General features: G+C 44.1%; 1 protein-coding gene across 1 annotated transcript; it reads right to left on the reverse strand.

The window, feature by feature from the left end:
* Positions 1-1473: 1473 nt before the first annotated feature.
* Positions 1474-24568, reverse strand: LOC139566215 (insulin receptor substrate 2-like). Its single transcript, XM_071387257.1, has 3 exons — positions 21537-24568; positions 20785-21284; positions 1474-3885 (listed from the first exon to the last, which is right to left on the reverse strand). The coding sequence occupies exons 1-3, from the start codon at positions 24248-24250 to the stop codon at positions 3881-3883; spliced, it is 3219 nt and encodes a 1072-aa protein (XP_071243358.1). The 5' UTR covers positions 24251-24568; the 3' UTR covers positions 1474-3880.
* Positions 24569-24872: the final 304 nt, after the last annotated feature.

Raw genomic sequence — 24872 nt, forward strand, 5'->3', positions numbered from 1 at the left:
GGATACTTGTCCACATGATTAAGCATGTATTTAATGTAGCAAAAATGACAACTCATTTTCAACTAAACAAGCAGTTTCTGCCTTTTTTGCTTGGTAGGGCAGTATAGTTCACATTTCAATCTTCTCAAGTAAGAAACAGAAGATGAACACTAAAAGTGAGAGCACGGTTGAATATACAGTGGGGCAAAAAAGTATTTAGTCAGCCACCAATTGTGCAAGTTCTCCCACTTAAAAAGATGAGGCCTGTAATTTTCATCATAGGTACACTTCAACTATGACAGACAAAATGAGAAAAAAAATCCTGAAAATCACATTGTAGGATTTGTTATGAATTTATTTGCAAATTATGGTGGAAAATAAGTATTTGGTCAATAACAAAAGTTTCTCAATACTTTGTTATATACCCTTTGTTGGCAATGACAGAGGTCAAACGTTTTCTGTAAGTCTTCACAAGGTTTTCACACACTGTTGCTGGTATTTTGGCCCATTCCTCCATGCAGATCTCCTCTAGAGCAGTGATTTTTTGGGGCTGTTGCTGGGCAACACGGACTTTCAACTCCCTCCAAAGATTTTCTATGGGGTTGAGATCTGGAGACTGGCTAGGCCACTCCAGGACTTTGAAATGCTTCTTACGAAGCCACTCCTTTGTTGCCCGGGTGGTGTGTTTGGGATCATTGTCATGCTGAAAGACCCAGCCACGTTTCATCTTCAATGCCCTTGCTGATGGTAGATTTTGTTACTTTGGTCCCAGCTCTCTGCAGGTCATTCACTAGGTCCCCCCGTGTGGTTCTGGGATTTTTGCTCACCGTTCTTGTGATCATTTTGACCCCACGGGGTGAGATCTTGCGTGGAGCCCCAGATCGAGGGAGATTATCAGTGGTCTTGTATGTCTTCCATTTCCTAATAATTGCTCCCACAGTTGATTTCTTCAAACCAAGCTGCTTACCTATTGCAGATTCAGTCTTCCCAGCCTGGTGCAGGTCTACAATTTTGTTTCTGGTGTCCTTTGACAGCTCTTTGGTCTTGGCCATAGTGGAGTTTGGAGTGTGACTGTTTGAGGTTGTGGACAGGTGTCTTTTATACTGATAACAAGTTCAAACAGGTGCCATTAATACAGGTAACGAGTGGAGGACAGAGGAGCCTCTTAAAGAAGAAGTTACAGGTCTGTGAGAGCAAGAAATCTTGCTTGTTTGTAGGTGACCAAATACTTATTTTCCACCATGATTTGCAAATAAATTCATTAAAAATCCTAAAATGTGATTTTCTGGATTTTTTTCTCTCATTTTGTCTGTCATAGTTGAAGTGTACCTATGATGAAAATTACAGGCCTCTCTCATATTTTTAAGTGGAAGAACTTGCACAATTGGTGGCTGACTAAATACTTTTTTGCCCCACTGTATATACACTATACGTTTCCAGTAACAAAAACAGCATCAAAAGTTGGCCAAAATAAATATACAAAGGGCAAAATAGTTTCCTTTATAATTTTTATTTACAAATATACCAACATTTGGTTCCAAACTAAGTTAATGTATTTCACTATTGCATATGACATATGGGTAAATTGTTATCAACAAGGCAAAGATAACAAAATATACTGAAGGTATTTCTCTTTTTAAATATTATAGATGTATTCACAAGTTACTGTGAGGAGGTAAAAGCATACATTTTACAATTCAAAAACTAGTTTTGAAAAATTCTCTTTACATTGTTTGGTAATTTCATTGCAACCTGACTAAATGTATCTCTTCAAAATCGACATATTTCAGATAAACTCTTATGTACATAATCTACACAAAAAGGCCTTTGCAGAGAAAATAAATCATAAGTGTAGTACATATTAAATAACAGTTTGATAAATGTCTCCACCTCCCACTTAATTTTCAATTTCCGTTTTCTACGACACCGAGTGCTCTGATACATTCAGATGTGTCTCTAGTGTATTACAATCTAACAAATTGTGAGAAATAGATGTAAAAATTGGGTAGTGTTCATTAGGGCACCAAACGTTTAGAAGTCCAAGTAGTCTCTGGTTGTTTCAGGCCATTTTATGCCTAATGAACAGGACCCTGGCTCTAGGTACTCCTCGTGCTTACAGCAGCAGTGGCAATCCCCATGAACCAAAATCATGTGGTTCTACCCCCATAACTATATCATTGAGATGTTCTACCATGTAATCAGGTTAAAGCTAGGGATTATGCGTAATGTATTGCAAGTACAGTAAATGCCTGGGATAGCTGAGGTTCTGACTACTACTAGGAAGTACACAGACCAACATCTTTGCGTTCTTCCTACATTAATGTACTTTAATATGCATGTCTCACCTAACTGGAACTAGTAATAAATCATCTTAAATTGTATCATATTATTATCCTCACAATATCATACACAGTTGAAGTCAGAAGTTTACATGCACTTAGGTTGGAGTCATTAAAACTCGTTTTTCAACCACTCCACAAATTTCTTGTTAATTAACAAACTATAGTTTTGGAAAGTCGGTTAGGACATCTACTTTGTGCATGACACGTAATTTTTCCAACAATTGTTTACAGACAGATTATTTCGCTTATAACTCGCTGTATCACAATTCCAGTGGGTCAGAAGTTTACATACACTACGTTGACAGTGCCATTAAAGAGCTTGGAAAATTCCAGAAATTCAGGCTAATTGACATCATTTGAGTCAAATGGAGGTGTACCTGTGGATGTATTTCAAGGCTTACCAAACTCAGTGCCTCTTTGCTTGACATCATGGGAAAATCAAAAGAAATCAGCCAAGACCTCAAAAAACAATTGTAGACCTCCACAAGTCTGGTTAGTCCTTGGGAGCAATTTCCAAATGCCTGAAGGTACCACGTTCATCTGTACAAACAATAGTACGCAAGTGTAAACACCATGGGACCACGCAGCCGTCATACCTCTCAGGAAGGAGACGCGTTCTGTCTCCTAGAGATGAACGTAATTTTGTGCGAAAAGTGCAAATCAATCCCAGAACAGCAGAGGACTTTGTGAAGATGCTGGAGGGAATTTTTACTAGGATTAAATGTCAAGAATTGTGAAAAACTGAATTTAAATGTATTTGGCTAAGGTGTATGTAAACTTCCGACTTCAACTGTAGCACGATAAAGCATGCTAAAATTAAATTAGATTTAAGAAAATAGTAGAATAAATCAGGTTTTCTTTGTTGTGCAGTACAAATAGAACCACAGAGACAAGGCTTTGTGTTGGTCTACATGAAACATTCCAAAATAAATAGAACCTAAATATATCTATACGTTTCTCATACCTTGCTCTTTCTGAGGTAGGGATTGGATTATTTTAAACGGTCTGTTAGTGAATGTGTTACTGAAACGATCATGGTGTCCGTTTTTACACACACAGACACAAACTTTGACCCATCCATACTCATGTAAGCAAATAAATAATATCTGCGTACCGTGTGTGTGTGTGTGTGTGTGTGCGGGGGGGCCGCGTCTTTTGAGGAGGGTGTAAGTACACATACTGTGCCTTACCATGGTTTGCTTTACATGTCCTGGGGGTCAACAGACAGGCTACTCACAGTCCACGAGCCAAAACTAAAAACCAGAGAGAAAATTCTAAACAAATAAACAGAGCTAGAAATATAGCCTCTAGACACATAGAGGCCCCCCACATACAGGAGCCTCTGCCCCCATCTACTTTTTAGTACAGAGTCTCTGGGACAGCACCAGTGTTAGGATTCCCCTTCGTGGGCGAGAGAGTTAGTCATGGTGGGGGTGTTTGTTGGGTCACGAGGCACCGACTGACTTCATTTACAGCAGCAGGTTGTCTCGGCCACCCCAATGTATGACGGTCCGTCTCAGAACAAGGATGATGAGGGCTTGGATTGTCCGCTGTCCTGTTCAGTCTGTGGGGGAATGAAAGAAGAGCATTGCATTACATAGAGCAGTACAGACTGCAATTAGCTTAAATTCTTGGATTGCTTATAAATCTCTTAGATTTCCTATGATTAGTTGGTCAAGCTACCTCAAGTTAGGGTTCTTAGTTTCCATTGCTACCACAAACAACTCCTATTGACCAAAAAACCCACGGTGGTATCTGACATTAGGAGAGAGATGGATGTAAAACAGCCTCCTGTTACCATTCATTCCATCCTCGGAGAGATACATTTTGAGCCTGTTTGTGTGTCACAACAACACACTCCGAATTGTAGGATGTTAATTTGATCAGTCTTTTGTTTCTGAGAATTGTCCGGCGCAGCAAACTTAGTGTATTCAAGGTTTAAAAAGGCTTCTAAAGTTTGTAATTTCCACTTTAAAGTGTCAGACTCTGGGTCAAGGCCCTAACTAAGAAATCAACCCCTACAAAACATTTCCATTAACTATAATCCACATTTCCTGTTGCTGCAGGATTAAATCTCCTGCTGTAGTAAACTGTCTCAAATTAACATCCTACATCTGTAGCTGTCGGGGGAAAAAAGCTAGACAACTGGAACAGCAAGTGTGCGTCGCACCTCTCTCTCACACACACGACTAGGGAGTCCGACCGCAATTGATTTGATCGGGCCGGGCTCAAACTTGCTGAGCTGTGTTACAAAAAATTACAGCGAGTGACTGTGTGACTTGCACCCATTGTCTCGCTCTTCTCTCTGCTGGAGCGACTACCACATAACAACTGTGTTTATCGCGCTGTCCATGTTGCTGAAGCTGCAATAATAACTACAGCCATTTGTGACTGAGAAAGTCTGTTACCGAAATCCCTCATTTGTTAAGGAAAAATATTCCTTATTCCCTCAACCCTTGTTCTCTTTACGTGACACAGGTATGCATCGCATGTGACCAATAGGGCCTGAACTATAGCATATCATAATCACATCAATAAATTCAACAAACTCCGAACGCCTTAACACGTGACAGCAAAATGGATGCAGAGGACTTGACAAACTCGATATGGGGGAATGTTTACTGGTTGCTAATGAGGTAAAGGGAAAGCCAGATGTTTGGAATAAGTTTGACTAGTTGTGGAAAATACTGGAGATCAAGAAAAGTAAGGTAAGGAGCAAGCGCCGCGTGCATATTGTGTGTACCAAACAGGTACAATCATTTCTCTGACCGTTTGGAACACGAAATAAATTACAAGCATACCAGAGTCTATTGTTTTTTGCAAAGCCTTTATTACAGCAAAGACTAAAACCAGTCGCATTCATTCGTGAATGCAATTTCCAAAATGCACGGTTTATTTATTTATTGTTTATGCTAATTATTCAAGAGTCACTTTGCCATTTAAAAAAAAACTAAAGGCTTGATTGCATTTCAAATCATGAATGACTCTTATGCTGTGTGATGACATGAATTAATTCATGATTGATACATTACTGTAGCTGATACATTACTGTAGCTTATATACTGCAAGTATTGAAATATAGGCCTAAGTAAGTTACGGTATTAAGACTAAACAGGATGCACTCTTAGGCCTACAGCTCGATGGTGGTTATACAAGGCTTCTATATTAAGCCTACTAATGATAATGACATTACTTATTATTATTATAATTATAATAATATGAATATCATATCAATAATAGTAATAATAACAATAAGGAGATCAAAAAAAAGGACGGTTATTATTATAGCTCAGTGGGGCGATGCGTTTTGGACGGTACCACACCAAGCAAGCAGCAGCAGCTTTGTAGGGGCTGAGGAGGGAGGAGGGGGGTTAGGAGTACTGCAGTAGGGGGATAAAGCACCTTCAGTTGTGGAGCTCCTCTATGCCATCTGGGTCTTCCAAGAATGGGCCCGGCCACCGGTGATGGTAGGAGGGGCTTAGAGAGCAAAGCGGCGCTGCAAACCTCATTACAGACGGCACGGTTGGGGCAGAGGCCCTTGTACCTCACTGCAAAGGCTCTGATATGTTGCTGTTCAGTGATTGTACACCTTATAGACTGCTTATTCACACATAATACACATGCCACTATGGTGGACTTCGGCAGTTTACAATGCCGAAACTGAACTTCAGCTCCGCTAACTACTAAAGCAAATTTGTGAATGGTTTTGGAAGATGGTGTGTGTTTACGTGAGTCTAAGGCAGAGAGAGAGAGATTGAGAGTGTGTATGCACACTTTCATCCCACCTCCATAACGAGCAACCTGGACACGGTGGCGGTGTCTAATCCCCAGCCACACACAGTGCATAATCTCATCTCTAACTCTAACCATGGCTGCTGCTGCTGAGGCTAAATGTAAGGGAGCGCTGCCTGGCGACGCCTGCCGCGTGGGTTATCTGGAGCCGGGAACATCCTGGCCTAGTTTAGTCACCGTGTCACAGCGTCTGCACTGCAACCGCCACCTGCCGGAAACTCTGACACAGCAGTGCGTGTGTTGGGAGGGGATGTTTGTGTGTACTACCAAACAGAGTGAGTGAGAGACAAACATGCAAAGAGAGGTAGCACAGAGTTATCAACAACAACAAAAAGAACTACAAGAAAAGAACACCAAAAGAGGAAAGAGAGAACAGGAAAAGAGCGGGAAAGAGAGACAGACAAAACAGGGTCGAAGGGTCGAACTGGCTCTAATATTCTCTTCTCTATAATCTCATCTACTTTCGAAATGAAAGCAGAGCCTCATTGAGCATGCTCCCTGACTTCTGATCCCGGAGTGAGGGAGAGAGAGAAAGTAAAAGAGGTGAGGGGAGAGTGTGTGTTGTGCTTTTGAAACCAGATGACCTCTTCTAAGAACAAACAAAACACGTAACACACACACACTAGACCTGGCCCAGGGCGAAAAGAATCTGCATCTGTCGTGCGTGATGTTCCACTATTCTACTGTATTTGCGTGTTTCTAAAACCGAAAGCAGCACTGACAAATGCTGACGATGATGATCTTTGACCACATCCGATTCAACACGCACTCTGGAGATGAACAATCGCGGCTCGGATTCACAGTCACGGATAGGTTGGATATCAGATAGCTGTGCTAGAGTATGAGCTACTCGCTACGGCTTCATCACTCCACCCCCCCCCCCCCCCCCGGGTTGATGGACATTAGACTGGCCCCTGGGCTGCACCTGCAGCAGCAGAGGCAGCACATGGTGTGTAGTTATTAGTGTATAGTAGTGGGTGGTGCTAGCCTGCCTTGACTGGCGTGCAAGGCACTGTCCAGTGCTCACCAGTGACTAATGCTTGTTCCTACGTCCCAAATGGCACCTTATTCTCTATATAGTGCACTACTTTTGGCCAGGGCCCATTGCACTCTGATAAAAAGTAGTGCATCATATAGGGTGCAATTTGGGACAGAGCCACGTGTGTGCTACATGCTCGTGGTCCATCGGTTAATGAGGTGGAGGAAGTGGGGGTGGAGGAGGGGGCAAATGTGGGGGTTGAGGGTAAGATAGTGGTGCACGGCAGGTGTATTACGCCCCCTTCGTCCCGGATGCAGCCATCTGCCACCACTCAAGAAGAATTTGCCGTTTTCACCACGCGCTGCTCATAGGAGCACGCACTCCCCTCTCAAGGAGGCCCAAGTGTGTGTGTCTGCACACAAAAACACTCTGGGTGTTTACCCTTGCTGCTAACAGCCATTAGGGCAAAACACCTTACGTCAAATCCCAGAGAGTGTGGTCAAATATATATGAGAGAGCGAAAGGAGAGAGAGAAACACCTGATCAGATAAAAGCCTATTAGCCTCCAGAGAGGAAGAGACAGAGACGTCCCTAAACCTAGCCTCTGCCTGCCACGTCTACTAATTTCTTAACACCTTGTTCACATAGGATGAGCGTCCAGATCATGGGGATAGATGGGGTTAGCTCACGTTAGCACACTCTCAGGTTAGTGTGATAGGGTTTACATTAGCACACAGAGGTAAACAGAGTTGGTGGCCTGGCTTGCTGAGGCAGAAAATAAAGAAACACAGTGACTGTCCCTGTGACCTCTCTATTTATGCAACTGACTGTCGTCTAGATAATCACACTAAATCTCGATCAACAGTGTCACCACCGAGTCCCAACTCCTTTGACTGATTGACAGTGACGGAGAGAGAAGAGGGAGTTTGAGTTTGTCTGAGGGGCGCCGTTTGTCCAAATACAATCCTGTGGTGGCATTCCAGGCAGACGCACATGATGTCGGGGAGGCGCTAAATACCTGGAATGGCTGGAGCTGGGTTGGTACTTTGTACCTAGCAAAACCGCCATGTCTCTCTCCCTCTCCTCCCACTCATTCATTGTGTGGCTTTGAAGTTGATTAATAAACACCGTATTAGGCCTCTGACTAGCGAGAAGTCACCAAAATGTGGCCACCTGCTCGTCCAACATCTCATTCCAAAATCATGGGCATTAATATGGAGTTGGTCCCCCCTTTGCTGCTAGAACAGCCTCCACTCATCTTGGAAGGCTTTCCACTAGATGTTGGAACATTGTTGCGGGGACTTGCTTCCATTCAGCCACAAGAGCATTAGTGAGGTCGGGCACTGATGTTGGGCAATTAGGCCTGGCTCGCAGTCGGCGTTCCAATTCATCCCAAAGATGTTTGATGGGGTTGAGGTCAGGGCTCTGTGCAGGCCAGTCAAGCTCTTCTACACCGATCTCGACAAACCATTTCTGTATGGACGATTGGCATTGCGCATGGTGATCTTAGGCTTATGTGCGGCTACTTGGCTATGGAAACCCATTTAATGAAGTTCCCGACGAACAGTTCTTGTGCTGACTTTCTTCCAGAGGCGGTTTGAAACCCGGTAGTGAGTGTTGCAACCAAGGACAGACTATGTTTTACGCTCTACTTGCTTCAGCACTCGGTGGTCCCGTTCTGTGAGCTTGCGTAGCCTACCACTTTGTGGCTGAACCGTTGTTACTCCTAGACATTTCAACTTCACAATAACAGCACTTACAGTTGACCGGGGCAGCAATTTTACGAACTGACATGTTGGAAAGGTGACATCCTATGACGGTGCCACGTTGAAAGTCACTGAGCTCTTCAGTAAGGCCATTCTACTGACAATGTTTGTCTATGGAGATTGCATGGCTGTGTGCTCGATTTCATACACCTGTCAGCAACAGGAGTGGCGAAAATAGCCGAATCCATTCATTTGAAGGGATGTCCACATACAAAAGCATGTACTGTTTAGTGTACCTTGAAGCACTTTGACCCCTCCAGTTCGCTATCGCGGATGGTTGTTTTGGTCCGAGAGACTGTTCAGTAAACAACCGATTAGCTCAATTTGCCGCCGAGGCTGTACACCTTGTTCGGGCGCCTCACAATTGGGTTTGTTTGTTGCTTTTAAAAGCATCCGGCGTGCCGTAGTCACATATACAATGCCTTCAGAAAGTATTCACACCCCATTACTTTTTCCACATTGTTGTGTTACAACCTACATTTAAAATGGATTCAATTGAGATTTTGGGCCACTGGCCTATACCTAATAATGTTCAAATATAATTGTTTTTAGACATTTTTACAAATTATTAAAAACTGAAAAGCTGAAATGTCTTGAGTCAATAAGTATTCAACCTCTTTGTTACCTCTTTGTGCATAAGAAGTCACATAATAAATTGCATGGACTGTGAAATAATAGTGTTTAACATGATTTTTGAATGACTACCTCATCTCTGTACCCCACACATTCAGATAATTGTAAGGCCCCTCAGTCGAAGAGTGAATTTCAAAACATAGATTGAAACAAAGACCAGGGAGGTTTTCCAATGCCTCCAACAACCAGTCACTAAAAAGATACCAGCGACCCTCCTGACTTGCAGCAGAGGAAGAAAACCACTCAGGGATTTCACCATGAGGCCAATGGTGACTTTAAAACAGTTAGTTTTCTCCGATCACAGATATTAAACTGAGGATGGATCATACTCCACAATACTAACCTAAATGACAGAGTGAAAAGAAGGATGCCTGCAAAGAATACAAATATTTCAAAACATGCATCTTAAAGTAAAACTGCAGAAAAATGTGGCAAAGAAATTAACTTTATGTCCTGAATAGAAAGTGTTATGTTTGGGGCAAACCCAACACAACATATGCCAGAGTACCACTCTTTATATTTTCAAGAATGATGGTAGCTCCTAGGGTTGCACATTTTGGGAAATATTCAGAGGTGGAAACTTTCCGTGGGAATATATGGGAATTAACAGGAATATATTGCAAATTAATATTAATACTATATAAATGTAGATGTTTTTTTGCATTGGATATATTTACAATATCATATGGAGACAGAAACATAAACCTTTTACCTTATCATAAGTAGACATAATTATTGATTATTGATCTCCCAAAAACATGTTCAACATACATCTGTAAAATGCATCGTCTCCCTCAATCCGTGCAATGGCTACTGCTATAGGTGTCAGGCTGCTTAACACTCTCTCCCAAATTACATCATCCAGGAGGATCCCCTTGATGGAGAGACTCCTTCCCCTCCAGGAGACTGTCAAACATGATGACAACACCACCCCAACATGTGTTGCTGTGGAGCTTCAACGTGGTGCTCTTATTCTTCTCACTTTGCTTGGTGAGGTAGATTGCTGCTATAACTTGATGATCTTTCACATACCTAACCATTTCCTTGGCTCTCTTGTAGAGTGTATCCATTGTTTTCGGTGCCATGATTTCCTTGAGGAGCAGATTCAATGAATGAGCAGCACAGCCAATGGGTGTGATGTGACAGTGGGACTCCTCCACTTTAGACCAAGCAGCCTTCATGTTCGCAGCATTGTCTATCACCAGTGCAAATACCTTTTGTGGTCCAAGGTCATTGAGGACTGCCTTCAGCTCATCTGCAATGTAGAGACTGGTGTGTCTGTTGTCCCTTGTGTCTGTGCTCTTGTAAAATACTGGTTGAGGGGTGGAGATTTAGTTAATTACTCCTTGCTCGCGAACATTTGACCACCCATCAGAGATGATTGCAAAACAGTCCACTTTCTCTATGATTTGCTTGACCTTCACCTGAACTCTGCATCCAGCAAATGAGTAGATAAAGCATGTCTGGTTGGAGGGGTGTATGCTGGGCGAAAAACATTCAGAAATCTCTTCCAATAGACATTGCCTGGGAGCATCAGAGGTGAACCAGTTGCATACACAGCTCGAGCAAGACATTCATCAGCATTTCTCTGACTACGTTCCTCCATTGAGTCAAAAAAAACTTCTGATTCCAGGAGGACCATGAGCTGTTGCTATCGATAAGGTGTCTGATTCATCATTTTTTCCCCCCTCTGATAACCAGGTGGTGAATCGCATCTCTGCATGTCTGGCAGACATATCAGTGTGGATGACGGACCACCACCTCAAGCTGAACCTCGGCAAGACGGAGCTGCTCTTCCTCCCGGGGAAGGACTGCCCGTTCCATGATCTCGCCATCACGGTTGACAACTCCATTGTGTCCTCCTCCCAGAGTGCTAAGAACCTTGGCGTGATCCTGGACAACACCCTGTCGTTCTCAACTAACATCAAGGCGGTGACCCGTTCCTGTAGGTTCATGCTCTACAACATTCGCAGAGTACGACCCTGCCTCACGCAGGAAGCGGCGCAGGTCCTAATCCAGGCACTTGTCATCTCCCGTCTGGATTACTGCAACTCGCTGTTGGCTGGGCTCCCTGCCTGTGCCATTAAACCCCTACAACTCATCCAGAACGCCGCAGCCCGTCTGGTGTTCAACTTTCCCAAGTTCTCTCACGTCACCCCGCTCCTCCGCTCTCTCCACTGGCTTCCAGTTGAAGCTCGCATCCGCTACAAGACCATGGTGCTTGCCTACGGAGCTGTGAGGGGAACGGCACCTCCGTACCTTCAGGCTCTGATCAGGCCCTACACCCAAACAAGGGCACTGCGTTCATCCACCTCTGGCCTGCTCGCCTCCCTACCTCTGAGGAAGTACAGTTCCCGCTCAGCCCAGTCAAAACTGTTCGCTGCTCTGGCACCCCAATGGTGGAACAAACTCCCTCACGACGCCAGGTCAGCGGAGTCAATCACCACCTTCCGGAGACACCTGAAACCCCACCTCTTTAAGGAATACCTAGGATAGGATAAAGTAATCCTTCTAACCCCCCCCCTTAAAAGAGTTAGATGCACTATTGTAAAGTGGTTGTTCCACTGGATATCATAAGGTGAATGCACCAATTTGTAAGTCGCTCTGGATAAGAGCGTCTGCTAAATGACTTAAATGTAATGTAAATGATCATTTTAACCTCGAATAGAAGTAGAGGGACTTTTGTCAGAGGTTGCTTGTTGTGAGCACTGAGGGAACTTTATGCACTTGGCCATATTATTCTGCATCTTTGTTGCATTCTTCACATATGATTTGCACAGTATTTGCAAATGTACACAGCTTTTCCTTCTACATTAGCTGCAGTGAAATGTTTACACACATCAGATAGCGCCCATGGCATTTTCCTGCAAAGAGTAGATTTTTTTAAAAATTTTATATAAAAAATACAATTCCATGTACAGATAAAATGTTACACAGTTAGATTAAACAACTCCTGTGTAAGATAAATGTTTTAAAATGAAACATGTATGGAAACAGGTGAATTAACACTCAGTTAGCAGGCTCAAGGAAGCTAAAACCCACATGGTAGCAAAAACTAACGAGCAGAAACTGTTAACAAGTTAAAAAACACACTTTGCTGTAGGCTACTATTTACTAGTTAACAAAAAATTGTCATAAAATATATTCACCCCACCCAGTATTGTAATCAAAACTTACCAGAAAGCATGTAGTCCTTCGCTCAGACAGTGTAGTAGTGTGGGCTCAATAGCATCTCATTAGTGTGCAATATCTTGAGAATCAGCTGTACATGTGATGGAAGAGTGCAATGCACATGTGATGGAAGAATGCACTGTGCATGCACAAAATTCCCAAAATTCCCGGACTTAACATCCCATGGAAAATTTCCAGAAAAATGTCAGAAATTTCCCAGAAATTTTCTGACCCTTTGCAACCCTAGTGGCGCCATAACGTTATAGGTATGCATCTTATCGGCATGGACTAGGGAGTTTATGGTAAAACGAAACGGAATAGAGCTAAGCACAGGCAACATCTTAGAGGAAAACCTGGTTCAGTCTGCTTTCCAACAGACACTGGAAGACAAATTCACCTTTCAGCAGGACAATAACCGAAAACACAAGGCCAAATGTGTTAACTTAACTGGAGTTGCTCACCTAGACAACATTGAATGTTCCTTAGTGGCTTACTTACAGTTTTGACTTAAATCTACTTGAACATCTATAGCAAGACTTAAATGGCTGTCTAGCTATGATCAACAACCAACTTGACAGAGCTTGAAGAATAAAACAAATAATGTGCAAATATTGTACAATACAGGTGTGCAAAGCTTTACCCAGAAAGACTCACAGCTATTTCCTGCCAAAAGTGATTCCAACATGTATTTACTCAGGGGTGTAAATAGCTATGTAAATGAGATATTTCTGTATTTAATTTTTTTCAATAAATTTGCAAAAAATGTCTAAAAACATGTTGTTTTCCCTTTGTTATTATGACAGTATTACTCATGGCTAGGATGCAGGGACTGAGCTCGGGCCAATTCCGGCGTGAGTTATCTGGCCCAAATGTATTACTTGGCGCTTTGGACGACTGGGGCTACTCTCTGGCAGATGATTACACGGGCTGCTTTATATAATTAACATTTCATTATATTTTTCCCCATATTTTTTTCATTGTTTCTGTAATCAAAAAAATACAATTAACATTTAAATGAAATTCTTTAAGAGTCCTGTGTAGTATTTAACTGCATTACTACAGATGCTGGTTCAAGACCCATGCCGGCCGGCCAAACCCTCCCGAGAATAGGGAGGGTTTGTTCGGCCGGGATGTCCTTGTCCCATCGCGCTGTAGCGACTCATGTGGCGGGCCAGGTGAAACGCTGAAACGGTTACCAGGTGTATGGTGTTTCCTCCAACGTTTTTTTTTTGTGGATGGGTATAATTTGTATTTATAAAATGTATAATAGTAATATTTGAAAAATATACATACATTTATTTAAATTTGCATCGGGACGGTTCTGGGGGGATTCTGGTAAGATACCGGCAAAGGCGGCTGAATTCCGGTAGACGGAAACGGCCCGATGTACTTGGGCCGATTCTGTGCAGTCATCCATTTTGAGTCCGACACCGGGCCGATTTAATCAGTTCCGGCCCCCAGGAAAAGTGGCAGATTCCTCATTGCTAGCTGGGGTCTGTCTCTCCGACATTTGCAACATTGTTTCAATATTAAAATTCGATCTCCAACTGTCCCATAGTAATGAACGTTTCGGGAGTTGGGACAAGACAGACAGGCAGGCAGTGATCCTCAGCCAGTCAAAATCATGAATTAGCTAGCATAATTTTGGGGGATATATACAAACATGTCAATTGAACAAAGGTAAAACGAAACAAAGTGCAGCTAGTTTCCGGTCTTTCCAGCTTCAGTTTGAAGTGATCGTGTAAGCTGTGTTGTTGGCTAGCTCTGAACAACAGTGTCCTGACGAGAGCATATTTTGTATGCCAGGCGAAATTGCGCCTCATTGGCTCATTGTTATGGATATATCCAAATAAATGTCACTAAAAACAGCTTAACACAACTGCTTGCGGGCAGTATTTCGATGTCTGGATGAGAAGCATGCCCAAAGTTAACTGCCTGTTACTCAGGCCCAGAAGCAAGGATTTGCATATAAATGGTATATTTGATAGAAAACACTCTAAAGTTTCCAAAAATTTTAAAATAATGTCTGTGAGTATAACAGAACTGATATGGCAGGCAAAAACCTGAGGAAAACCCTCAGATTTTTTTGATGTGGGTATTTTCAATTGAATGCATATACAGTATCTAATGGGTTATGATCCAGATTGCAGTTCCTATGGCTTCCACTAGATGTCAGTCTTTAGACATTGTTTCAGGCTTGTTTTCTGAAAAATGAAGAAGAATGAGACCTTTTTGTCAGTGGACTGAGGAAGAATGCAGAGCTGGTTTTGCGCACGTGACCGATTGCGCACCATTTGTTGTTTTTCCTTTCTATTGAATACGCTATTGTCCAGTTGAAATATTATCGATTATTTAGACAATTGACAACCTGAGGATTAATTATAAACGTCGTTTGACATGTTTCGACGAACTTTACCGGTACTATTAGGATGTATTCGTCTGCATGTTTTGACCGCCTTGAAGCCAGTGGATTACTGAACAAAACAGAGTTTTTGGGATATAAAGAGGGACTTTATCGAACAAAGCGAACATTTATTGTGTAGCTGTGACTCGTGACTACAACCATATGAAGATCTTCAAATGTAAGTGATGAATCTTATCGCCATTTCTGACTTTTGTAATTCTTTTACTTGGTTTGGTTGTAAAATGTTTGTATGCTTTTGTAAGCAGGGCGCTGTCCTCAGAAATCGCGCGGTATGCATTCGCCCTAAAGCCTTTTTGAAATCTGACAAAGCGGCTGGATTAACAAGAAGTTCATCTTTAAGCCGATATATAACACTTGTATTTTTTATGAATGTTTATTATGACTATTTCTGTATTTTGAATTTGGCGCTCTGCAAATTCACCGGATGTTGTCGAGGTGTGTCGCTAGCGGAACGCCTGCACCAGAAAGGTTAAACAAATGCAAACGTTGCTACTTTGCTGTTACTCTGGCTGCACTTTTTGACGTGACTGTAAGTTAGTCGCAGTTGGCTAGCTAGCAAGCGATAAGAATGTTGCCAGCCAGTATGGCAATGGAACATTTAGAACGAACATCTGGGTCGCGTCCATAGATACAGAACAAACAAAAAAAAAAAACTGAACGACTGGTTCGCATCTCTGGAAACCGAAACGATAGAACGAACGACCAGCCGGCTTGGGTAGGACTATATCTTGTGGAAGAATGAAATAGTATGAATAAATAAAAATACAAAAAACGTCAATGTTGGTAACCCGTTGTATAAAAGTGATAATGCTCTCGAAGCCGGTGTTTGGAGGATATATTGGCACGGTTTGCCTAACAACATCTGTGCCAATATATCCTCCAAACACCGGCTTCGAAGGCATTATCACTTCAATAAAATCAGAGCTAATAGGTTTGACACAGGTAACCATGACAACAATTACATCACCTGCCAACAACAACAGCAACCACCTCTGTCGTATGTACTGTGTCCATGCCAGACCACATGTACATGTTTTGATGTTTTTTGTTGCCCCAATCCCCCCAGTTCAGGCCCCTCATTGCGCCAATAGGGAACAAAAACCCAATAGTGTTCAGTTGACCCATCCCTCCCAGCAGCCTTCGCAACACAGACAGGAATTCTGAGCGTGACACCTCGTCATTACCTGGCGTCTAGTAAACAATGAGCTCACTTGTTTTTCTGACCTGCGGAGCGACTAGCCAAACTCATGAAAGACAATGGCACGGATGCCACCTCCCAAGGGACGCGTAACATGGATGAGGCCTCACACACAGAGAAACAGTCTCTCTCACACACACACACTAATTGTGTTTGACAAAAGTACAAGGAGAGGGCAACTAAAATACCCTCACCTGTCAACAAGTCTCCTGCACCTCAATGTTTACAAAGTACAATGAGTGAATGACTGCCAAAACACTGACTCGTGCCTTGCCCGAGACTGGAATATTGGTTTGTTTATAGCCGCCACAGGGACTATTCTGGGCCAGAAAACTGACCCCAGTGACACCAGGACTGTGAGATGGACCTGTGATATGCCTTGGATGATTTAGTGATGGTTGCTTGGGGCTGCAGAACATTTTATTGCCTGCCTGCCTTTCTGACTGAGGCATGGAAGGAACAGGCAGTGTATAAGGAGCTGCCAAGGGCTGACATGTCATAAAAACACTGACAAGATGATCTAACTTGGTTAGGATGGATCCCTACTTTGAGTACAGCATTCTCACAGCACTTTCCTAAACAGATCTCTGGAGGATTTGCATACTAGCGCTGCAGATAAATATTTATGAATGAATAACGTGAAAAGTGTTATTATAGTAGTACAGTACCACTCAAAAGTTTGGACACCTACTCATTCAAGGGTTTGTTTTTATTTTGACTATTTTCTACATTGAAAAATAGTGAAGACATCAAAACTATAAAATAACAAATACGGAATGATGTAACCACAAAAGTGTAAAATAAATGTAAATATATTTGAGATTCTTTCAAAATAGCCACCTTTTGCCTTGATGACAGCTTTGCACACTTGGCATTCTCTCAACCAGTTTTGTTGAAAGTTCATTTGTGGAATTTCTTTCCTTCTGAATGCGTTTGAGCCAATCAGTTGTGTTGTGACAAGGTAGGGGTGGTATACAAAAGATAGCCCAACTTGGTAAAAGACCAAGTCCATATTATGGCAAGAACAGCTCAAATAAGCAAAGAGAAACGACAGTCCATCATTACGTTAAGACATGAAGATCAGTCAATATGGAACATTTCAAGAACTTTCAAAGTTTCTTCAAGTGCAGTCGCAAAAAACATCAAGAGCTATGATGAAACTGTCTCTCATGAGGACCGCCACAGGAAAGGAAGACCCAGAGTTACCTCTGCTGCAGAGGATAAGTATATTAGAGTTAACTGCACCTCAGAAATTGCATCCCAAAATAAATGCTTCACAGAGTTCAAGTAACAGACACATATCAACATCAAATATTCAGAGGAGACTGTGTGAATCAGGCCCGTTCAGAGGAGACTGTGTGATTCAGGCCTTCATGGTCGAATTGCTGCAAATAAACCACTACTAAAGGACAACAGTAAGAAGAAGAGACTTGTTTGGGTCAAGAAACACGAGTAATGGACATTAGACCGGTGGAAGTCTGTCATTTGGTCTGATGAGTTCAAATTTGAGATTTTTGGGACCAACCGCCGTGTCTTTGTGAGACGCAGAGTAGGTGAACGGATGATCTCCGCATGTGTGGTTCCTACCATGGAGCATGGAGGAGGTGGTTTGATGGTGCTTTGCTGGTGACACTGTCTGTGATTTATTTAGAATTCAAGGCACACTTAACCAACATGGCTACCACAGCATTCTGCAGCGATACGCCATCCCATCTGGTTTGCGCTTAGTGGAACTAACATTTGTTTTTCAACAGAACAATGACCCAACATACCTCCAGGCTGTGTAAGGGCTATTTGACCAATAAGTTGAGTGATGGAGTGCTGCATAAGATGACTTGGCCTCCACGATCACCCGACCTCAACCCAATTGAGATGGTTCGGGATGAGTTGGACCGCAGAGTGAAGGAAAAGCAGCCTACAAGTGCTCAGCATATGTGCAAACAACTTGAAGACTGTTGGAAAAGCATTCCAGGTGAAGCTGGTTGAGAGAATGCCAAGAGTGTGCAAAGCTCCCAAGGCAAAGGGTGGCTACTTTGAAGAATCAAAAGAATCTGGTAACTATATGATTCCGTGTGTGTTAATTCATAGTTTTGCTGTCTTCACTATTATTCTACAATGTAGAAAATAGTAAAAAATAAAATAAAAAACATTGAATGAGTAGGTGTGTCAACTTTTGACTCGTTCTGTATATTAACAGTCATTATAAACCGTGTAGTTTGGGATGCTGATTGGCTGAAAGCCGTTGTATATCAGACATTATAAACTGGGTTGTTCGATCCCTGAATGAGGATTGGCTGACAGTCGTGATATACCACGGGTATGAAAAAACATACATTTTTACTGCCCTAATTACGTCGGTAACCAGTTTATACTAGCAATAAGGCACCTCAGAGGTTTGTGGTGTATGGCCAATATACCACGACTAAGGGCTGTATACTGGCACTACGGCTGCGTTGTGCGTAAGAACAGCCCTTAGCCGTGATATATTGGTCATGTACTACACCCCCCCGGGCCTTATTGCTTATGTATAGTAGATGTTGTTTTTTTAGCAAACACTTTAAAACAAATAATAAGGTGATTAGTCTTGGGCGGTATCCAGGTTGTCATACCTTCATACCAACCTTGTGCCATACAAGGACATCCGGTAATACCGCACTGAACACAAGGGGCACTGTTTTCAAACCCTACTATACTCTAATTCTTAGGTTAGCAATGCTAACAAGTACATGTAAAATCCGATTGAGAATGCTAACAAAACGCTAACGAGCGCATTGCAAACATTTTGTACAGTTTCTGACCTAAACAAGTATACAAGCAACTCAAAAATGCTACTTATTTGCTGCACGTACAAAACAAATATTAGCCAGAAAGGCTCTTGATCCAAGAAGGGATTCTCTGCTGTTACCAAGCAAATGTTTGATTTTGGAAGAAGCTAACCACTCAGCCAAATAGCTAACTAGCTACTAAATTAGCAAACCAATTGCACAACTGCAGAGCATTTAGCAGATTTTAGACAGTTAACAGTTCTAAGATATCTAGATAGCAAACATTTAGTTGTGAATTCAATACTGTAATTAGATCAACTGGCGCGTGCTGCACAACAGAGAGTGACTTACAAGGCTCCAGTCTCATTGTTATGCGCTTGTAAACAAACACCACGTGACTGGGGACTACCATAAACTTCATAATGTAGTTTATGTAGCTTATGAAATTAAGAATGCAATGTTCTTTATCTCCTAACGTATTGCACAAGTTGACTGCAGGTATTTACTTAAAAAGTAGCTACAAATATTCCAATTTATGAAAAAAATTCTAAGAAATCATTTAAACAGTATTGATGGTATTGAAAAACCATCCTGTGGCTATTTGCAAATACCCCATATATGGTATACCGCCCAAGCCTAAAGATGATGCCATTGCGCAATGTGTTAAACATGTAATGCATTGATAATTGCTATAAACATGCTTGTCGATAGGAGATCAATGTAAGTTTAATGTAAACAAACCAAGATTCAGCCATTACATCAACGTTAATCTATATTGACATTATTTCGACCCTTCGTTCTTCACTGTCCATGTTCATGCATACACTCCGCCTGCACACTGTGTCATTTCAGTGTGTAATTCGAGCAACCATATTCGTTCGTGTGCCTTCTCTAATATAATTAGTATGACACGGAGAATAAACACTTGTTTTATAAGATGGCTGGTGCCCAAAATCAATTTTGCTGTAATTTATATTTGGAAAAGGACGTGAATAACGCCAACGATGCAACATTATGTCCTGCAGTGTCATGGTGCCTACGTACCCACCCACTACTTGTTTACTTCAGTGCTTCAAAAGTCCGACATTCGTCACGCTGCGGGTCCGTTTTGAATTCATGTACCACCTACGCATCTTTGGTGGTAAACAGAACAATCTAATTTTGTGCAGTCGAAAGCCAAGGGCGCCACAGCAAGTAAACTCAACGTGTCCATTTCGAAATATGTTTTTCCCCCTCATGTGTTTTTCATTATCTCGTCTATCGCAATACACATGGCAAAATAGCAAGCTGAAAAGTAGGAGGGGGCCTATGCTGTACGAACTGAAATAACATTCATTTCTAACTCATTGCCAGTCCTTCATAAATGCCAGTTCTCCCCTTATCGTTGTTGACAGTGACAGCACCCTCCAGTATAAATGAGTGAAGCCATAAACTAAAATGTCCATGATCACCATAGAGCTGGACACATTTTTCACCCCAAACATAGAATCAAAGTATGGTCTCTAAGGCAGCCAGTCAACAAACATTGAAATATTCTCCTATGTCTAAAAATGTGTTGATTTAAGTATCATGTTTTCTTCCTATAAAGTTTGGACAAAGTTGTTTTCAGCACCATTGCCATAAGTATATGACCACTGCAGACCTCTAACCCTACGTTTACAAACTCTGGCCAGCCATGAAATGGGCAGCTAAAGCCAGCCAGCTACTAAACACACACAGAGAAGCATCACTCACCTTTGACAGAGGTGACCGCCTCCTTGAACCCCAAACAGACGTACGGTGCGACATGTAATCCATGGAGGGCTCCCTTGCAGCTGCTGGCCGGCTTAAAGCTGACCGTGGTCAGGTCTTCGCAACAAGGTCCCTCCCGGTCCCTGTCCTCCATCAGGTTCAGGGCAATATAGTTCAGTCCATTCTGGAAGCCCATAGAGGTCTCTCTACTCATGGGGCTGCCACACTCCTCGTCTGAGCTCTCGCTGCTCCGCACCGACAGGTTCTCCACCGAGCTGTGGTGTTTGGCGTCCCCATGGGCGAACGAGGGGAACACGGGGGTGACGGTAGCCGTAGAAGAGAAGGTTTCGGAGCTGTGCCGCCTGCGCCCATGGGGGTCAGCCCGGATCACCTTGGCGGCCCCGTCAGGATCCACGGGGGTGGCAGCGCCAAGACGGAACACCCCCATGCCCCCTGGGAGGACCTGCTCACCCAGGGATAGCCTCTTCTCTCTGGCACTGGGGCTGAAGATAATAAACAGAGTTAATATGTATTACAATACATGGTCTATTACAAAACAGCCATAGATAGATGTGATACAGAAAATATTTTATCCTTATCATGAACTCAAATCCCCTTGAACTCAATCCACCTACAAAACACCACAAAGTGCCCGCTATGCCAGGGGAATCTATTAATCTATAACTAGCCAAATAACTTTACTGAATAACGTTATTACAACTGACATTATGGCTAGAGTACTGAGTGTACTGTACCTTGCTGAGGTCTGAGGGACGAACTGGGGAGGCATGTTGGCCATTCCAAGTCCAAATGTCATCTCGGTGTACTCATCCTTGCCTCTCTGGGGGAACTTGGAATCCCTCTTCGATCTGAGACGGTACACTCCCTCCCCATCCGGACAAGGGCACAGGGATGACTCAGGGACCGTGTCCAACCGTCCGGCAGGGGTGTCTCCAGCCTTGGGTGAGTGTGAGACGACATGGTGCAGGTTCATGTAGTCGGAGAGAGGGGACCTCGGCTGGCCGCCACAGGAGCCCAGACACGACTCCTGGCTCTCATTGGATGCTGACGGCGGGGAGTACTTGGTGCCCTCACTGAAGTCTATGTTGATATACTCGCCCGGGCTCCTGGGTTCCCTGGGCAAGAGGTGCTCGTTCATGCAGGGTAAGATCCTAAAGCTGTCCAGAGAAAGCCGGTTGGGCCGCCCCATCCTCCCCTGGTGGGATGTCAGGCTCTCAGTCCCCCGGCTATGTCTGATGGGCGAGGGCACCGAGGAGTTGGGCGGGGCCGGATTGGTCATCACCGAGTAGTAGTCGTCTGACTCCCTACCTAGCGACTGATGGCCTTGCGGGCTCATCAGGACGTACTGGTCACCAGTGTCCCCCGCCTCTTTGGAAGCCTGGTGGAGTTTGATGGGGCGTGGCAGGGAGTCTGTGGAGTAGATGGGTGTGATGGAAGGCTCACCACCCGGAAGCTGGTCTAGGAAGTAGTCCGGGGGGGTCTGCGAGGTGGTGTAAGCGGCGTTGCGAGGGGACATGTTCATGTAGGTCGAGCGGCTGTCTGGGCTTTCAACGGACGACTTGGAGCCACACCACATCCTCATGTAGCCACTGTCCTCCAAGGAGCCTCCGCTGCTGGGTGAGTTGGTCTGGTCGCCGGCCTCGTACTGGTGGTTTTGGGCCCAAGGGCTAATGATCTGCTTGGGAGCCGAGACACACATGGGGCTCATGGGCATGTAAGCATCTGCCTTGCTGTGGTTACCCCCGGGCGGCGCTGCCACGCCCGCCATCATAGGCATATAGCCATCATCCCCTACTTGGTTACCATTGGATTTGGGGTAGGACACCTTTGGGGAGGCGGAGGTGGAGCTGCGCCCGGAGTGGTGCCCGCTGTTGGTGTGGTGGGCAGCCCGCATTAAGGTGTACTCATCCAACGAGGCAGAGGACAGCTGGGCGGGCACCCTCTGATGGCGTGGTGTGGTGAGGGAGTATGTCCTCTTCCTGTACGCCTTCCCCGATGTCAAGTCCTCCTCCTGGCACACCTGCCGTTGGTCATTCGTCCTGTCCATAATCATGTAGCCACACAGGTCGTTGATCTCCCGGGAGGGAGGAGTGCTGGAGAGGGAGTCGTGGGTGTCACTCCTGGTGAGGGGTAGGAGCCTGGAGGTGTCGCCTGGGCTGGAGCTGTGCTCGTTGCATAGCATGGAGCTTGCGTCGCTGAGGGAGCCTGAGATAGAGGCGCTGCAGCTGAAGGGGCGGTGGACCGCAACAGGGGTGGGGAGGGTCCCACTCATGGGGGAGAGGCAGATGGAACTGCAGACTGAGGGAGGGGAGTTGGAGATGGGCATGGAGCGGCTGTGCTGGAGGCTGGACTCCAGTATCCGGCAGGTGCGGCCAGTGGAGAGCGTATTGGACCTGCTCAGAGGGTTCCGGTTGGAGAAGGGACTGGTGGGGCTCCCGCTCATAGATATTGACATAGACACTGGCCTGACCATGCTGCCATCCCCCTCACTAGCTGTCCTTATCCGACAGGATGTGAACTTGCTCATTGGGGATGTGGCCACTATGCTGTTTGTTCTCGACCTCCTCACCAACCCTGTCTGACTTGGGGGCAGATTGTTCAAGTTGCGTCTTGTGGGCACGGAAATGGGGTTGGTGCTAGCCGCCTGACTCTTGCTGCGCGGTCTTGATTCTGACAGCTCTTTCATGGCTTTCATCGCCTCCAGGATGGTCTCGTGGATGTTTTGCGCAACCACCGAGTCATCCGCCTGCATCCAGAGCTCACCGGGGCCAGTGACAGCTGACCTACCAACCTCGATGAAGAAAAAGCTGTCGGAGTGGCCACATCTCCGGATATTCATGAGCTGTAAACTGACAGCTGCAACCTCCGAGTTCAGTTTCACAAAGCTGATAGTCCGACTGGATAAACACAGTCTAAACACCCCTGTCAAATGTTTTGTTTGACCCAGTCCTCTGGATTTCAAATTCACTTGCCATACCTCCTTGCAAGAGGCAGTGGCCGGCGTGATCATACTGTAATTCGCCTCCTCGAAACAGAAAAGAGAGGTGGAATTAGACGCGGGGCTGTCATAGACTTTCCCCTCTTCGATCAAATCCGACAACACTCGAAACCAGCTCTCCTGCTCCTGCTCGTTTTCGGCTGCCACTGCAAAGTATTCGTCCTTGGTGTAAAAGGCGATGAGGTGTTTGTGCTTGGAGTCAGCGCGCTTGTTTATGCAAAGACATGAGTCCAGCAGTATCACCCTTTTAGCAGCCGACTTGTTTTTCCACTTCTTCTCGCTCTCGTAGTATTCCAGCCGCGCAGGAAAACTCTCGCTGGGTTCTCTCAATACGAAAAAACGTCTGTGTCCATGCTTCTGTTTCTTTAGATATCCACATTTCTTAATGTTATTACTGTTATTGGTCACATTAGACAACAAGTGTCCTCCATTCGTTTGGGGACTCGCCATTCTGATGCGCACGCTTCACTTACTTTTAGAGAAGTTGTGTTGTGCTATTTTCCAAAGCACCGAGAATCCGCTTACTTATTCCATGACCCGATATTCCCGTCCGCTATCTGCAACAGTTAAGCACCAAATAACGCCACAGTGACTGCGCTGGAGAGAAAAACAACATGTGACGTTCTTATATCCAGTTTTGGCTTGCAGTAAAAAAGAGAAGAAAACTACAGTCATAAAAGGCGGCGCAACCTTGAAGAGGCGTGCCTGTCAATCTAGCCAATTCTGCCCAGCTCATTGGACTCATTGGTGGAACGAACGGACAGCTAGTAAACGGGACCCGACGCACAGCAGCCTTATCCCTCCCCTCTCGTTCTTTTAAGCCCGCCTCCTATATTGCCAGTTTTTCATTTCCATGTACAGTACAGCAGAGATTACTGTAACGTAGGCTAAATGTATCAAAATAGCCAATTAACGCCTCCTTCCGCTACATTGTAACGATGTAATAACTGATTAGTGTCCAAATGCAGGCATTCTACATAGCAGAAATTGGTTCGGTGTTGATTCTTGCATTGAACTATGATCTTTTTGCCTTCAGCATCGGCGCATAATATAAAGGATTACATTTGTTGTA

This window comes from Salvelinus alpinus, chromosome 38 (genome assembly GCF_045679555.1).
Source record: "Salvelinus alpinus chromosome 38, SLU_Salpinus.1, whole genome shotgun sequence".
In the NCBI taxonomy this organism is placed as follows: Eukaryota; Metazoa; Chordata; class Actinopteri; order Salmoniformes; family Salmonidae; genus Salvelinus; species Salvelinus alpinus.